Genomic DNA, 17,170 nt, shown 5'->3' on the forward strand with positions numbered 1-17,170 from the left:
ATTGTTGTAGAACATCTGCTTTTTTCTGGTTCATCACACCCAAATTCTCTTAAGAACTGGCTTAGGTCTTAGAAGAGCCTCCATGACATTGTGCATGACTCTGAGCCTTGCAAGATTGACGAGCCTTGCAAGATTGACAGGAAGAGCAGTGCAAGAGATCGATGTTCTTCTGTTTGTGAAGGCAGTCAAATGATAAAGTCTAATTGTTGTCCAGCTGAAATAGGACTTGCCTCCCTAAAAGTCTACAACCTCAGAGCCAAAAGTCTGTATGGAGATGTAAGTACTCAAACAGATGGTGCTGTAACAGTTGCATATGGCACACAAAGGAAGCGCACTGAGACTATTGATGATAATGACAATCTACGTTGGCCAGAAACATTTGAATTTGGTGCTAATAAGATCAGAATGGCCAATAAACTGACTTTTAAAGTATATGATGCAGACAGCTACTGGAACAGTGATCTCCTTGGTACATGCTCTTTTGATCTTAGAAGTGGAGTTGTGAGTGAGGCTTGTGTTTTTAAATATGGCACCTTCTCTTTTTACGGCACCTTCTTTTTTACCTAAGTGAAATGTGCACCCAGTCTAAATGGCCCACAGTGTAATGAATACAAACCTTCTCCAATGGCTGCCCCTCTGGCTGACATTTTCAGCTCAAGAAATGGGGTTCTGATTAAAGACATGGCCAGACTTGATTCAGGTCAAAATTCCTCAAATAAGTTAAACTTCAAGAGTACTTCTGGAAAGCTATTTATGCTGTGTCCTGCATCTTGAATCCATCCTTTATGCATGAAAAATAGCCCAAATACAGTATAATTTGCTTAGTTCTTTTTCCATTGTTTTTCTGTTTTATTTTCTGTGTTTTGCATTAAAATAGCATTCTTAAAGACAGATCTGTGTTTTTGTGTTCTTTTTGGTTATATTTTTTAGACTTTTAAAATGTAATAGAAATGATCTTACTGTTTGTCAGTTGCAAAGAGTTCTGATATACTGTAGTGATCACTCATATGACACTTCTCAGGTGATGGCTAAAAAAAGTTGTAACATGCAAAGATGACAACTTCCAGCTTGTTTATGTCTTTTGCTAACTATTATTGAGATGGAAATGGAATACTAACAGATAGCTTTCTACAGATATCTTAGTCAGCTGAACTAGAATACAAGTTCATATACTTATTTATAATCTTCAGCCATTTGCAAAATATATATTTAAATCAATCAAGGATAGTTATGTGGAAGGACTTTGCCTTACATTCAAGCACATAATCTTCTGCATGTGCTTTATGGTCTTCCTTAGCAATAATCACAGCAATTATGAGATTAATAAACATTTAATTAATAAAGGATGCTGTAATGAACTTTAGGTCTCATCAGTTAGTGTATATAGGACTACTCTTTTAAAGTATACTCTGACCCAAGATGTGCTCCATAAATCACAAAACTTTACCTTCATCCATCACATCTCTTATTCATCAACAAAGCAAGAAAACCCCAACTACTATGCTATTAATATCATTGCTTGTGCTCATTTATTAAAACTACAGGATTTCCTGAGCATTTCCAATAAGGCATATTTAAGTCTGTGGTTTTTATGTTTCTGAGTTTTAGCATTTCACACATCAACTGAGCTGAAGTGCATTTAGCAACCTCTCTTTATCATGCACACAACTGTGAGAAAGGCGGGGGAAGGCGGGGGAAGGCGGGGGGGGGGGGGGGCTATGTTCTTTATTGCCTACTAAGAAAGTAAGAAATGCAAACAAGTCAATATTTGTGAGAATCAATAGCCACACACTTTGCACATATTCATTAGAGACTGTTATGAAAAGTTTCACCATCACCGAGTTTGATTGCAATAGTTACAATGCCATGGCCAGCAATCAAACATGTTAAAGATTAGGTGGGGTAAGACTACAGGTTAAGAGTCTGGCCTGTTCATCATTGTGGCCTTACAATCCAAATGGCCTTAAATGTTTCTAAGAAGTTTTGTCTAAAAAATCCAAAAGGAATACTAACAGAATTTTGTTAAAAGTTTGGAACAAACAAAAGTTGCCATCTTTATTACTATTTTATATTTTAAATGTAATAAAATCAGAATAAACTCAAATGGCGTTTGTTTCAAAATTATGACTGAAGTTCTGCAGGGAATTGTTTAGCCTATTTCTGTAGTTCCTAAAGAACATTTAAAAACAATTCCAAATGAGCATGCCGTTAAGCAAATCACATATACTGATTTGTTTAGTGACTGTGATGTTATAAAACAATGATATCAGTATCTTCGTTGTTCCTTAAAAAAGGGCAAAGTTACGTCCTATTGCAACGTCACAGCAATACATAGCTATGATTGGCTGCTGCAGTAAGGCGGGTCTAATCTACAGCGCCTAGGAAGAAGGAGACGGCCATCTTCGTGAGGTCGCAGGCCTTTGTGGTGAGTTTAAAGGATGTTCTTAAAGACAGAAATTGCTGAGAATATTCTTTGCCAGAAAAGCAGACAGCATTTTTATTCAGTAGTCTGGGTTTATATTGTTTTCAGATGAGCAACATGTCAGCTGCCGCCTTAAGTATCGACTGTTTTAGCAGCCTGCTAAGTAGTTACCTAAAGACGACACTGCAGCCTCAAACACATCACATACGTGAGCTGACATCAAGTCAACATCGATACGGGCGATCGGTCGCCGATAGACGGCTGCTTGAAAAACTGCTACAACAGAAAAAGTTTACGATATAGGGCCTTTTACCACCATTTGAAATGTCAGCAAAGGACTGGTTTTGAGAAAATCAAAACAGTAAAATGTGTTAATTCTGAAAATCTAAAAGAAATAATCAAATGACTCGCTGTGATTAATATACATGCATAATTTAATTTATATTTTAATTTATTTGGTTTTTTCTTAATCATGTATTATTATTGGTGTTATCTTTATTATTATAATTATGTTCATACATTTATTATTTATATTATTTTTAACTTATATTCTGATAATTAACTTATTATATTCTTATTATTTTTATCCATTAATTTTATTTTTAAAATTTCCATTTAACTGCATCTTATTGACAGCTAATAGTAACATTTGAAAAGTTAGATATGATATATGATATAATGATGGGCGGGGGTTAATAAAAGGTAGTCACCCTTGTAGTGCACATGTGGTGTTCTTTTTTATTATTATTTAAAAAAAATCTTTTACAGATCTGATTTAAAATTAGTTTTTTTTCCCTAGATGCCCAGACACTGCTCTGCTGTAGGTTGCAAGTCACGAGACACAAAAGACGTTCGGAAGTCTGGAATCACTTTTCACAGGTGCTTATAAATGTTTCCAAATCAGTAGTGGCCATGTTGAAACAGGGTTAAAATTTTAATATTTGCATTCAGACATTGTCCTTTCTGCTGCCCATGACCCTATCAGAACAGACCTGTGACCAACAGTTTGTGAACCAGTATAACCACTGCTTGTAATCTTTTTATATTTACACTGACACAGGTGGTTTACTTTTGATTAAGCATTAAAAAGATAATTTTAAAAATGACAATTACAATAGAAATGTATATGTGATTTACAGTCTATTATTTTTGAAGACTGCCTTGTCCTCTGAATCAAAATATGCAACATTTTGGTCAGCTCAATAGAAACTAATGATTAATATCTGCCTCCTAGTGATCAATTCACTGAACTACAGGAGATTGTTAAAGGATTAGTTCACTTTCAAATAAACTTTTGCTTATAATTTACTCACCCCCTTGTCATCCAAGATATCCATGTCTTTCTGTCTTTAGTCGAAAAGAAATTAAGATTTTTGAAGAAAAGATTTCAGGATATTTCTCCATATAATGGAAGTCAATAGACCCCAAACGGTTCAAGGTCCAAATGAGAGGTTCAGTACATCTTCAAAAGGGCTTTAAACCACATCAAACGGTACCAGACGATCAATAAGGGTCTTATCTAGCGAAACGATTGGTCTTTTTTTTTTTTAAATAAATAAAGTTTAAGTTTTATAAGCACGAAATGCTCGCCTTGCTCTGTTTAGTGATGCGCGCTCGTGACGTCACGTAAAATGCAATTACGTTGAAAAGGTCACGCTAGACGCAGGCGCAAAGACATTTGAATATGTGGATACGGTCCTCCTTCTGCTCATTTGTAAACACTGACTCGGTACTTCCGCCTGCGTCTAGCGTGACCTTTTCAACGTAATTGCGTTTTACGTGACGTCAGGAGCGTGCATCACTGAACAGAGCAAGGCGAGCATTTGTGCTTATAAAACTTAAACTTTATTTATTTAAAAAAAAAAAAGACTGATCGTTTCGCTAGATAAGACCCTTATTGATCGTCTGGTACCGTTTGATGTGGTTTAAAGCCCTTTTGAAGCTGTACTGAACCTCTCATTTGGACCTTGAACCGTTTGGGGTCTATTGACTTCCATTATATGGAGAAATATCCTGAAATCTTTTCATCAAAAATCTTCATTTCTTTTCGACTGAAGACAGAAAGACATGGATATCTTTGATGACAAGGGGGTGAGTAAATTATAAGCAAAAGTTTATTTGAAAGTGAACTAATCCTTTAATAATAATTTGCATTGGTCTCAATTTATTGTCAATATTTTTATTTGTGTGTTGAAAATTAGTGTAAAAGGATATAATATGTCTCAGCAGTAGTTGCTCAAGGAAGTAAATTAAATGATCTTAACTTGTTAATACATTATCCAGATTGCCAAAGAAGGGAAACCCTCGCCGCACAACTTGGATTATCAACTCTCATCGCAAAGGGCCTAAGGGAAAAGGCCAGTGGGACCCCCAGAGTGGATTCATCTATTTCTGTTCTAAACACTTCACCCCTGATAGCTTTGAACTCTCTGGAGTCAGGTCTGCTGCTTATTAGACTCTTAACTTTTCATAGAAGCAATGACCGAAAAAAAGTTTAGATTTAATTCTGCTGTTAAAATACAATGTATAAGAAGGTACAAATACATAAATAATGTTAATACCTTTTTTTTAGTGGCTATCGCAGACTGAAGGATGATGCGATTCCCACTGTATTTGAAATTCAGCCTCATGAAAGAGGCACTGCTGGGAAATGTGCAACAAAACGGAGAGGCAGACCTCGAAAAGTGGAAAAACGTATCAGGTATTTTACCTAAAGATGCAAAAAAAATCACCTCTTTCTATTGTGCTTTCTCATGTGAAAAAAATAATTGCACTTAATTGTATTGAATGTGCACTTGTAGTGTACTTCAAATCTTAAAAGTATATATATTTTTAAACGGTACTTATGTAATATTAATTAAATAAAGGGCCACTTTGTGTACATAAGAAGGGATTACAGTTTCTTAACACACACAAAAGTACATTTTGTGATAATGTCAAATTAAAAGTTTTACTTTTAAGTACATTTTAAGTCATTGTTTTAATAATCGTTTGTAATGCTTTAAAGAGGTAAACTTATTTTAATATGTTGACTAACATACTAAAATATAGGTACTTGATTTTAACTTTAGTGTGTTATTCGATATTAAATGTACTAAATTGCAACTTCATTACAAATGTTTAATTACAAATAAATACAATATGCAACATACATAATATATACCACATTACAAATGTGTAATTACAAATGGGATATAATATGCAACGGAGAACATACATAATATATACAACATTACAAATGTGTAATTACAAATGGGATATATATATATATATATATATATATATATATATATATATATATATATATATATATATATATATATATATATATATATATATATATATTTATTTATTTATAATAGTAAATAATACAGTTGCAAGAAAAAGTATGTGAACCGCTTGCAGAATCTGAGAAAATGTGAATAATTTTATCAAAATAAGAGAGGTCATACAAAATGCATGTAATTTTTATTTAGTACTGTCCTGAATAAGATATTTTACTTAAAAAAATTTTTACATTTAGTCCACATGACAAAAAAATTGCTGAATTTATTAAAATGACCCTGTTCAAAAGTTTATGAACCATTGATTCCTAATACTGTGTCTCGTTCCCTGGATGATCCACGGCTGTTTTTTTGTTTTGTTTTGTCCCTTGTTTGTCCTGAGCAAAAAAAAAGAAAAATCCTTCAGGTCCTGCAAATTATTCAAATTTTTCTTTTGCATATTTTAACCCGCTCCAGCAGTAACTATATGATTTTGAGATCCATCTTTTCACACTGAGGACGATTGAGGGACTCAAACACAACTATTAAAAAACGTTCAAACATTCACTGAGGCACCAGAAGGAAACACTGCATGAAAACACTGAAATCCGGCACTATCCGGGCATGGTATACTCCTGTGTAATTTGATGTTTACCGGATGTATGTGGGAAAAAGCGGATCAGAGTAACACGGAACAGTATATTTCCAGAAAAACCCGGAAACCTCACGTATGCGGACGTATACAGGAATCCGTGAAATTTCACGGACATATACAGCTGAAACACTGCTGGGTGTGCTAGGATTGAAGACTGTTAGGTGTGAAGAAGACCTTTCATATGTTAATGACTGACACTTGTGCTGGCTGTTCTCAGAGAGAGGGGGGGCAGGGGAGGAATTCAGGATTGAGAATTATCTCTGGTCTACTGTAGGCTACAGCAAACAAGCTTTTTACACAGAAAAAAGAATTCTTAAGGCCCTGAAACACTAAACTGAACTAGCAATGGCTAAAGCCGACTGTGGGGTTGGTTCACGTTGCCTGGGTCTGGGCCAAACCATCAGAATGGTGTGTCAGGGCCTTAAAACCCCTGCATGAAAAGAGTCTCTTAATCAAATATTTTTTATAAAAAACAGTACAAAATAAAAACCCTGTCTGAACATATACGTTCACAAAAAAATCTGAATATGTAATGAAATAAACAAAGAAATGTAATGGAATTAACAAAGGATAATTAACCAAACATTTTAGACTATCCCCAAACAATTTTTGCAAAGTTTTACAAATTGTAGGCAATAATAGAATTAAATAAAGAGGAGATGAAATGTGGAAAATGAAAAAGTTTGTTTTAAAAACACCAAAAACTGATATGCTCAAAATAAAAATATGGAATAAAAAAGAGCAGGGATTCACTTGCTCGAGAAACACAGAAACACAAGCAGATCTTTCAGCTCTGCAACTGTTCACAAAAAGTGTCACTCCAAGATTCTTAACTTTAACACGCTGCAAAAGAGGGGTGTTTTGAGGTTTGAAATCCACCACTCACAATAAATGTAGGTGCAACCAATAAAAATAATCCTAATTTTACAACAACAAAAAAATTTCATTTTTAATTTTGAATTATGTTTAAAACGATGTAAAATTACAAACAATATCTAAATAAACAACTTGACTGTTATTTTAAGGATTATATCATTAATGACAAACTACAGTAATTCTCATTTTTTATACAGGAACATCACTGTATTATTTTTCTGTTTTCATAAATAACAAATTCATGCAAACTTACAAACAATATCTGTAAATTAACAACTGTAATACAATATTTAGCTCATTATATTAAAGGTTTATGTTTATGTCCATACTAACAATTTAACATTATTCTTTGTCATTTTAAAGTAAATCTTATTAGTTTTATATTTACACTGTAAAAATAAAAACCTAAAAAAACAGCAGCTACAGCTGCAAAACAAAAACCGTAAAATTAAAGTCAAATATCTTAAGTCAAATAAAGTTAAAAAACTTCACAGAAATTTACATTAAACGTTTTAGAGAAAACACTATTAGTTTACAGATTTTTCCTTATTTAAATTAAGATATTTTACTTTAATTTTCTGTTTTACAGTGAAGGTGTATTTTTACATTCAATTCTGGATACAAATATAACAAAATATATAGCAAACTAAATATCAAACAATAATTGTTTTTAAAGAGTACAAATCTGCACTGCTCTCCACGTTGAAACTTCCAGGCCTCTGCCCACACCACAAAACACCATTTGACCAATTAATTAAATATAACAGCAAATAAAAATAAATATACACATTTTCTAACTGTTGTTTAAAACAAGTTTTTTTCTATATTTGCAAGGCTATTTGCTGTCTTTCCGTGTTCTTTTGAGCGTGATTGGTCAATCTGAACGTCATCCAGAAATCTGGCCAATGACAGTGCGCGCCTTCAGTTTGAATTATACACCCGTTGCCGTTGTCGTTGGAGTTGCTCGTGGCTCGCGGGGACGCGACGCGATCGCGGCTTCTAATCTTCACGTCGGTCTATTAATGGCATTGCATGGACCATTTAAACCTGTTAAAATCTTATTTTGGACGAATTTTGCTTGTGGGATGTCGACTGAGAACGAAAAAACATGAATACGAACAGACTAAGTTTCCAATGGCGGACAGCAGACGGCAGAAGGTAACGTAAATCCCTTTATATTGTTTCTACTGCTCATCAAGATATAACGTTAGTGCATTAAAGTCATATGCTAATCGTGATTAACTTACATATTCTGTTTCTGTGTTTTGTTGTAATATTGTTAAGATAGGGCTGGGTGTTATGGCGATCTGATGATACTGACTATTGTTAGCGATTTTGCTGTAAACGTTAACATTACCTTTTTATATTGCGGAATGGGAATATAGCGTATATAACGCAGCACTGACTGTACTAAAACTTTTTGACATTTTGACAAGGAAACATGCATGAATGTAGAATAATGAACGGGACATGCATGTGTTTTAAAATAAGCCTCTCTCAGACAGCATGCGATCCCGAAATCAATTATCTTTCTGTAAAATGCACACAATTATCTCAGAAACCTTGTCATGTGAGGTATTCACTTGATTTAAACAGTCAGTTATGTCTTAAGTAAAGTCAAACAGTTCAAGTTAACGTGGGGAAACCCGGATGTGTGTCATTCTGTGCATCCGTTCTTAAAGGGGCTGCAGCTTTGTCCTAATTTTAATAAAACAAAAGAATAGAGAAGACCTTCTGCTTCTTTAAGAATCATGTGATATTAATTAATTGAATATCATACAGTGAAGACTTTTAAAGCAGTATTATTCTGTAGCATTTTAATAAAATATCCATCAAAATAAATATATTGTGATATCGTTATTGTAAAATAAAATTTCTCATGTATGTATAATTATATGGTCATAATGCCCATCCCTACTGTCAGCTAGTTTTAAGATCAAGCTTGTCATAAAATGTAACAGAGCTTTGGAATGAATAATCTGAGATCATGTACTCATTCAGCAGAGAGGACAGGAATCCACCATACTTGGACTCTGAAGAATTATAGGCAAACCAGGATTTTGGATCTACTGTAAAGTTTTTGTATGGGCCTGGTGAGTATGTTTTGCAAGTCCTTGTCCGTAAGTTGATAATTAATATTAATGTTTTATCAAACAAATTAATATTTATTTGTGTGTGTGCATGTTTCTTCTTCCCCCCTCATGATCCAGAAGTTTTGGATCCATGATCCTGAAGAACTTTTACAGATGTTGACCCTGAATGTGTAAAAGGTAATCTTAAAAATTATTTTAATGTTCTCTGTTTTTTTCTGTAATGTAGACGCATGCATTTTCTGTGAAGTTGCTTTGAAACAATATGTATTGTGAAAAGCGCTATACAAATACATTTTAATTGAATTGTTTTACTTACTTTTATTGGCATTAACTATATATTATTAATGTATTATTTGGCAGGTCGCAAGATGTATTTTATTTTGTGAGACTTTGCTGAGGAAGTATTCTTTGGCTCAGTCTGAAAAGGCCCAGAAAAGAAACACTATGAAGAACATCACACAGAACCGTCAGAGAAAGAGACGGGTAAGTTAAGAAACCGGTTAAGCTTTTTCCCTCCAGAATGTTACTGTACTCCTCTCTGAGTTTTAGTGGTTAATTTACTGTCATGTTTTGCAGTTGCTGGAGACCAGGTCCAGGGTTGCACAAACCAACACAGAACCTGTGGAAGACCGCAACTATAGACCTGATGAAGATGAAGATGATGCTGTTGTTGATGGATGGCCAGTGTGGATGGTTTGGCTAGCTCAAACAACATTGTGTTAGAGTTGGTCACAATTATTTTATAATTATAATTTTAATATTCAATTGTTCCATTTTATATTTTCTTTATTCCTATGTTTATATACTTATACTTTTATTGGTTCCCATATATAGAACATTTACATATATTTTATATACACTTTTTAATTTATAGATTTCTTTGTCTCGTTTTAGGTTGTATACTTTGTATGTTTGTTCCTTTTTAGATGTCCATGTTGCTTTTGATCTCCACGTTTTGTATTGTTGTTCCTCTTACGTCGCCTTCCTTTAGAAACATTTTGTTCACTTATCTTTTCCCCCATTCATTTTAATGTATGTTTATAATGCTCTTTGTTCTTTTTATTTGGTTATATTGTTTACTTGGAATATTTATGTGTATTTTATATACACTTTTTTTTGTCTTATACATTTATTGTTCTCATTTTATATTGTTTAATTTGTATATTTATTCTTCTCCTTTTTATGTTCACTGTGTATTTTATTCCTTTACATCTGTCTTTTAAATGCATTTTGTTCATTTTTTTTCCCCTTTTTGTTTCTTTACCAATTCATTTTAATGTATATTTATGTTCTTTGGACTGTTTATATTTTTACATTTGTTCCTTTACATTTTCATCCCTTTTAAATACATTTAGTTCACTTGTTTTTGTTTCACCATTGTTTTAATGTTCGTTTATAATGCTGTTAAGAATGTTTTTTTTTTTTTTTTATACCTTTTTAATAAATATTTCAGACTTTCTCAAATTGTTTTGTGTGTATTTTTCTTTTGGGAGGGAGAGGGGATTATTTTATATATATATATATATATATATATATATATATATATATATATATATATTATATATTAATTAGCAAAATCTGCATAGCTGGCCTATAACCAATCAAGTCCCTATGCTACAAAACCTAGCCCACCCTTAGCCTTAGAAGTAACCAATAAAGTCACTTGACTGGGTTTTCAATGCGTCCTGTCCTCCAATAGCAGTCTGGGTTTTGGGAGTGGTTTTAAAAAAAACAACCAATCCAGTTTGAGATGAAGGACCAATAGGGGATGGAAGGCAAAGCTGTTTAGAGGTGTGAAAATGTCTCCTGGGAAAAACTTGATGGGATTATTTGCCATGGCAACAAATGGCTGTAGCATGGGAGTATACGGCCACAACATACATCCGATTTGGTACCATTTCGGATGAATACGGACATATACGGATCCATGGAATTTGACCTATCCGGCCAGTATACTCCTGGATTCTTCCGAATTTCAGCAGTGTATACAGGAGTATCCTGGTCCGGATACACCTTTTTTCATGCAGTGAAACACGACGCATTACGAGTTTGGGGTGAAAACTTTTTGAATTTGAAGACCAAGGTAAATTGTACTTAATTTGTCTTCCGGGAAACATATAAGTATCTTCCGTTGCAAAGGGCAGTACTAAATGAAAAAAAAGATATTTAAAGAAAATAAAAAGAATTGGACATCTCCCTCCTGTTCAAAATTTTTCACCTGATTTCATCGATCTAGCTTACTGCAGTGTGCAACAAGTGTCTCATAGTAGCCGCCGAGCGAACGCACAGAGTAGCATTATAACACAACTTTCAACACACTTAAATGTATCTAATATGATAAAACAGCGCTGTGTTACCCCACATACGGTAGTCTGCTGCATAAAAGCTCCTGCTCTCGAGCTGTGTCTCATGCTTGTCTCTCATTAGCTCCAGCGGCCTCGTTCCGTTACAACGTCTTTCAGCCCCACCCTCCTTCATACTACAGTAGCTCATCCATGATATGATTTCTGCCCAAGTCCCATCTGATTATTTTCCACCAGCTATAGAGGTGAAGACAACAACTCCCATGATTCAGCGAAATCAAGGCGTCATCACGCAACGCCTTTGTATGCCTTTAATGAGCAGCCTCTAACGGCAAAAATTACATTTTGTGCCTTTAAAGTATATTTAAGTTTACCATAAATGCTTGTCAGTACAATCGGCAGTACACTTTACCCATATTTCAAAGACTATTAAAGTAATTATCAAATTACATATAAAGCTGTACCTAATTTTTTTCAGTGTCAAGAATGACAATGAAGGATCAGAAAGCCATGAGATCTTCAACAATGGGACTGTGGTGCAAAAAGTAGAAGATAATGAGTGTGAAAAAGACGAAGGGGAGGATAAGCATGGTCAGCCTCCTCCTCAGCCTTCATCTGAGGCTCCTCAAACCTCTGAAGAGACACTATTAGATGACCAACCACCTGACCCCTCTTCTCCTCAACCTTCTCCACGTCCACCTTCTCCATCCTGCTACATGAGGCGTCTCCCCCCGCCTCCTGGCTTTTACTTGCCGAAAGAGCACAACTACGCTCAGCTGTGCCCTCTAGTGTGGCGAAAACGTTACGACAAAGCCATCGACAGCTTGGAAAAAGCACTGCGTCTTCTGAGTGCCGCCCGACGACGGGAGAACCGTCTACGCCATGCTCTGCTGCGCCTCAGAGAGAACCGACTTAGGAGTACCCTGTCTCGCACGCGAGATGGGGTGAAAGGAAAGGAGGCTCGGGGAGGTAGGTTTTCAAGCTGGGCTGCTCAAAAGGGACAAGGGACGAAGATGGAGAGAGGTTGCAATCTTGAGGGATTGGAGGAGAGTGCAAATGAAGGTGCAACTGATGAAATAGATCTTCTCGCTGAGGGATGGAACGGACAGGGACAGACAAGGGGAAAAGTCACAGCAGAAGAAGAAGAAGGGTGCTGTTTTTATTGCGGAAGGGACAATGAAGGAAACAAAAGAAGTGGGTGCAAAGAGTCAACTGTAGGACCTGATGAGTGTCAAGGTTCCCAGGCAAGACATAAACCTAAGAGAATCCAGGAGGTCAAAAGGAAAGCCAAGGTGCTCAAAGAACAAAAGCCAGAGAACTCTAGGACCGATGTGGCACCTGTGGAGCAACAAAGCTACTACTTATATTACTGTGAGAGCATGGAGAATGAGGACACAATGCAGGTGGTCACCATGGAATTGCAACCGCACCAGTTGAACACAGGGGAGGAAGCATCTCTTGAGTTCCACAATACCGCAGAAGCAATCCAGCAACTCGCTCTACTGCATCCACAGACTGACATGCACACTGCGCCTGGACCTATTCAATACTCGGCAACAATGCAGGAAACTTCTGCGCCATTCCAGCTGCAGCAAATCCAAGTGCTTCAGCCACATCAACAACTTCTTCTCCCTGACCTCGCCACAAAAGAAAAGAGCGAAATGGAAATCGAGCAGGGAGGGGGACAGCAGTTCTTCTGGGTACAGGAAAAGAATGATGATCATGTCCTTCTGATGCCAGTTGCTGCCGAAACAGGGGAAAGGAACAGAGTCGACGTTGAGACTGTGATTGAGACTGTGCAGCCTCAGACAATATTGGATAGATTTCAGTCCAAGGCCACTGAAGAAAGGGATGGACTGACCGTGAAGTGTGATTCCATGATACTGACATCTACGGGGTGGGAAAACGGTCAGCTCACACACCAGTCGGAGCTGAGGCCCACAGCAGTGGCGGGAGATGTCAGAGAGAGACTGAAGGAACATTTAGAGGGGTTTCAGCTTCAGCTTAGCAGCGAGTTTATTGACTGAACTGCTCAACATGATACACCTCTTTTATATTACTATCTTAACGGTTTTACTCTCCACTTGCAGAACATGCACAGACTCTTCAGTTGACATTGGCTAAAATATATGAAAGACAGCACCATTTTCATATTTTGGCAGAATATTGGTTAAAATAAATGTAATACATTGCTATTTTAATTGGAAAGCCATGATTCAATAAAACTCATTGGTTACTAAAATGTATGCTGGGTAATGTTTAGTAATTGGATTCATTATTACAGATGAATCATTTGTTCCTGAATTACAGTTAGACTTAAAAGACTTTGTTCACCAAGGTTCACCATCGTTGTTCACCAAGAATATGTTCACCTTTGGTTTTCAGGTGAGTGCTTAAAGGATATAGCCTACCAAATTTTGTTCTTTAATTCACAAAAAAGAGGAGTGCTGGTTTTACTCATGCAGTTTTCAAACCACTCAGGGATCAACCAGGTCAACATATCAACACCCAGCTTTAAAGTTTAGGCTTAAACATTATATTATCACACCAGTAACAATGCATGGCACTGCATAAAATGTCAGTCAAACAGTTACCGCAGTCCAAACAATCTGATGATACCATGATAGGCCTTTTTTAATTTAGTTTACTGATTCTGTTTTCTTCAGGATTCTACAGTGTCCTTCCGCAGTTACTGAATAGAGTAGATAAAACACATCACTGGAAGCACATATTGCACATATGACAAGTGACCGTAAGGTCGATTTAAATGTAACAATGGGCAATATTACCATAACGGCCCCTATTACCATAATGTGAATTTCCTCTAATTAAATCTCAAAAACTCTTTTGCAGTATTTACCTACCACGTATTTTAGACTAATTTAGATTTAGTGTGCTTTTTTAGATGTATCCATTTGTTCCGTGGCAGCTAATTATAAAATGTGCTTGATTATCCGTCATTTGTTAATGTGACCACCAGGGGGAGCCGCGTGACTTTCTCTTTCTCTGAGAAAGAGATTCCATTCCTTAAGTGGAAATACCTATTTTTTACGGTCTATGGGGATGACACGTTTCATTTTCCCAATTTGTCTGAGCACAGTAGGCTAGGAAAAATTATGTTCTATGTTGATGTATTGGCCTACCTTGAAAATGTTTTGGATAATGCATTCATTCATTCATTCGTTCTGTATCCAACGTCCTTCTTTTGAAGTAGATATTGTCTCATGCTGCCACTTGGCGTCGCTCTTTAATAATTATCAGTCGTATGTTCACATGGACATTGTGAGTTTGCAGATAAACGATGACAGCATTCGTAGTATGCCTACAGCAGTTAGAGCATGATCTGAACAATGTTGTGTAAAGAAAATGGTCATTTAGCCTCCTCAATGCAAGCTAGAGAATTGCGTATTGTCATGAAAAAGCGTTTGCCATGGCAGATTAAGAAGGGCTATATGTCTGTGTTGTATTGCTAATTTAATGTAGTCGTAATTAGTTGCTAAAGACAACATTAGAAGCATTTGCAATTCATAGCCCTTCGCTGGATTGGTGTCATGCCTTGACAAGAGCCCCAGTAACGTTACTGACATGATGAACACTGATGATAATAATAATAATAATAATAAAATGTGTTATTCGCGAATAAATGTACACATTTTTGACATTTAAAAAAAATGTCATTTAAAATTAAAATAAAAATAAAAAACTTGCCGCCCCCTTCATCAAAATTTCATACACTTCACAATTAAAAAAAAAAAAGTATATTTTGCTGTTTATTTATCTTAAATTCTAAACTTCTAAAAAGAATGTTTTCCTGCGTAGAGAAAATGTATTCCAATAAATTATAGCTCAAAACAACAGACGCTCTTCGCTCTGATTGGTCAGTCTTGTAGAAGCTCCGCCCAGGCATGTTGAGCCTATTTAAACACGCTCTCTAGTGCGCTTCTGTATATTCAACACCTGCACACCGTGAGATTCTACCAACAGCCTGTACTACCCACCAATGGTTGTTCAAGTGAAATCACGCATTCGCCACAGCAGCAAAACCATGGAAGGCAGCCATCAGAAACTTGAGGCCAACATTTTGTTACTTGGAGCTGAGAACGTTGGAAAGTCTGGTAAGTTCCTTGCAAACCTTGCATGTTTCTTAATTTACAGTCTGAATTACAGCTCTAACAACCTTTTTTTTTATTCTTGACAGCACTCACCGTGCGCTTTCTAACGAGGCGGTTCATTGGAGAATATGGAGATATAGGTAAACGGATTACTGATTATCACTTGCTTGTCTTGATCCCCATGGTTATTAACATTAAAATAGCCTTCGTTTTGCTTAACGTTTTTTCTCTCTCTCTCGCTCTCTCTCTCTCCACAGAATCAATATACAGCCATACTGACAAGATCGACGGGCGTGATATTTGTTTCAACATATGGGACTCGCTTTGCCCCCAGGTAAGCATCTTTTTGCAAATTCCAATAAAAGAATGCTTTAAAGTGTTTTGCATGGCATTAGTATGGCAAGCCATATTAACATTTATTCCTTAAACATCTACTATCTGTTTGGTAGTGTGTTTTTTTTTTTTTTTTTTTTTAATAAACAAATTGCTACCAGCAGCTGGGATAGGCTATATATGTGAACTAGCTTCTAAAAAAAATCCTACAAAATGACTAATTAATAGTAACTTTTGGGGACAGTTGCGAGCAACTAAGAAACTAGTGGTAGCCTACCTCTACAATAGTTGTTGATAAAGCAGAAACGGGTTTCAGCAGCAATTTGAGTACACAAGTTAATAGAAGTAATAGATAAATATCTTGTTTCAGAATGGAGAGGAGTCAGGATACATTACCGACAGACAGCTGCAGTGGGCGGACGGCTACATCCTTGTTTACAGCATCTGTGATTGCGCCAGCTTCAATGTGGTGCGGCAACAAGTGCAGTGCATACGACAAGCCAAGCAAAAACTGGGCAGCACCGCTCAGATCATAATTGTGGGGAATAAGAGAGACCTCCAGCACCGACGTACTGTGTCAAGTGAGGAGGGCCGGCTGCTGGCGCTCTCGGCTGACTGTGGGTTTTTTGAGGTCTCTGCTGCGGAGACGTACCACGGAGTGCTGATGGTGTTTCACGAACTGTTTGAGCTCATACGAGAGGCGAGGGCACTCAAGAAAGGCACCGCAGGCTTCAAAGGTATTGTGAGGAGCATGTCGGCCGTATTCGGAAGGAAGCGGACTGAATAGTTTCACATTTCCCCTTTGAAGCGGTGGAAGAATCATGGATAATCCATATTGGAACAAAGACTGATTATTGAGCTCAACTAGATTTTTGCAAGTTGACAATTTTGGGGGCCATTCACACTGTGTTCTTTCTGTGCTATTTTTAGTTGGTCTACTTTGGCCATTGTCGCTGTTTTTTGCCACCTCACACTGAGCATCACTTAAGTGTCAAGTTAAAAGTAGTTCAACTACAAAAATGTCTCTGGACCCCTATTGCTTCGTTCTGTTTTTGAATGGAGAAATGTGTCCTGTGTGAAAGGCCCCATATTCCTGAATGTTCTAAGAATGTT

The 17,170-nt window shown here is 36.3% G+C and overlaps 2 protein-coding genes and 1 long non-coding RNA gene across 4 annotated transcripts; all 3 read left to right on the forward strand.

Moving 5' to 3' along the window:
* Positions 1-2,372: 2,372 nt before the first annotated feature.
* On the forward strand, positions 2,373-13,857 carry thap7 (THAP domain containing 7). 2 transcript variants are annotated; one of them, XM_079828784.1, is made up of 6 exons: positions 2,381-2,425; positions 2,531-2,630; positions 3,222-3,301; positions 4,706-4,861; positions 4,995-5,123; positions 12,091-13,857. In XM_079828784.1, exons 3-6 carry the CDS (start codon positions 3,222-3,224, stop codon positions 13,637-13,639), a joined length of 1,914 nt encoding a protein of 637 aa, XP_079684910.1. In that variant the 5' UTR covers positions 2,381-2,425; positions 2,531-2,630; the 3' UTR covers positions 13,640-13,857. The 2 variants fall into 2 exon arrangements, with proteins under 2 accessions (XP_079684909.1, XP_079684910.1); XM_079828783.1 differs by lacking the exon at positions 2,531-2,630 and having other exon boundaries at positions 2,373-2,425; positions 12,091-13,850.
* LOC307133646 lies at positions 7,639-10,770 on the forward strand. Its single transcript, XR_013817462.1, has 4 exons — positions 7,639-9,309; positions 9,427-9,486; positions 9,670-9,792; positions 9,886-10,770. It is a non-coding gene; the product is annotated as an uncharacterized lncRNA (long non-coding RNA).
* A 1,755-nt stretch (positions 13,858-15,612) lies between the features above and the next one.
* LOC307133311 (ras-related and estrogen-regulated growth inhibitor-like protein) lies at positions 15,613-17,138 on the forward strand (the record flags this gene model as incomplete). The annotated part of the gene is made up of 4 exons (XM_079828304.1): positions 15,613-15,727; positions 15,811-15,864; positions 15,982-16,058; positions 16,428-17,138. The coding sequence occupies 4 exons, from the start codon at positions 15,613-15,615 to the stop codon at positions 16,842-16,844; spliced, it is 663 nt and encodes a 220-aa protein (XP_079684430.1). The 3' UTR covers positions 16,845-17,138.
* Between the last annotated feature and the right edge of the window lie 32 nt (positions 17,139-17,170).

Source organism: Gobio gobio (genome assembly GCF_949357685.1).
Source record: "Gobio gobio genome assembly, chromosome: 11".
NCBI classification, from domain to species: Eukaryota; Metazoa; Chordata; class Actinopteri; order Cypriniformes; family Gobionidae; genus Gobio; species Gobio gobio.

Coding starts and splice junctions, on each gene's coding strand:
- thap7 (XM_079828783.1), top strand. CDS start 3,222: ATGCCCAGACACTGCTCTGCTGTAGGTTGCAAGTCACGAGACACAAAA. Junction 3,302..4,705: donor TCTGGAATCACTTTTCACAG/GTGCTTATAAAT, acceptor TACATTATCCAG/ATTGCCAAAGAAGGGAAACC. Junction 4,862..4,994: donor TTTGAACTCTCTGGAGTCAG/GTCTGCTGCTTA, acceptor CCTTTTTTTTAG/TGGCTATCGCAGACTGAAGG.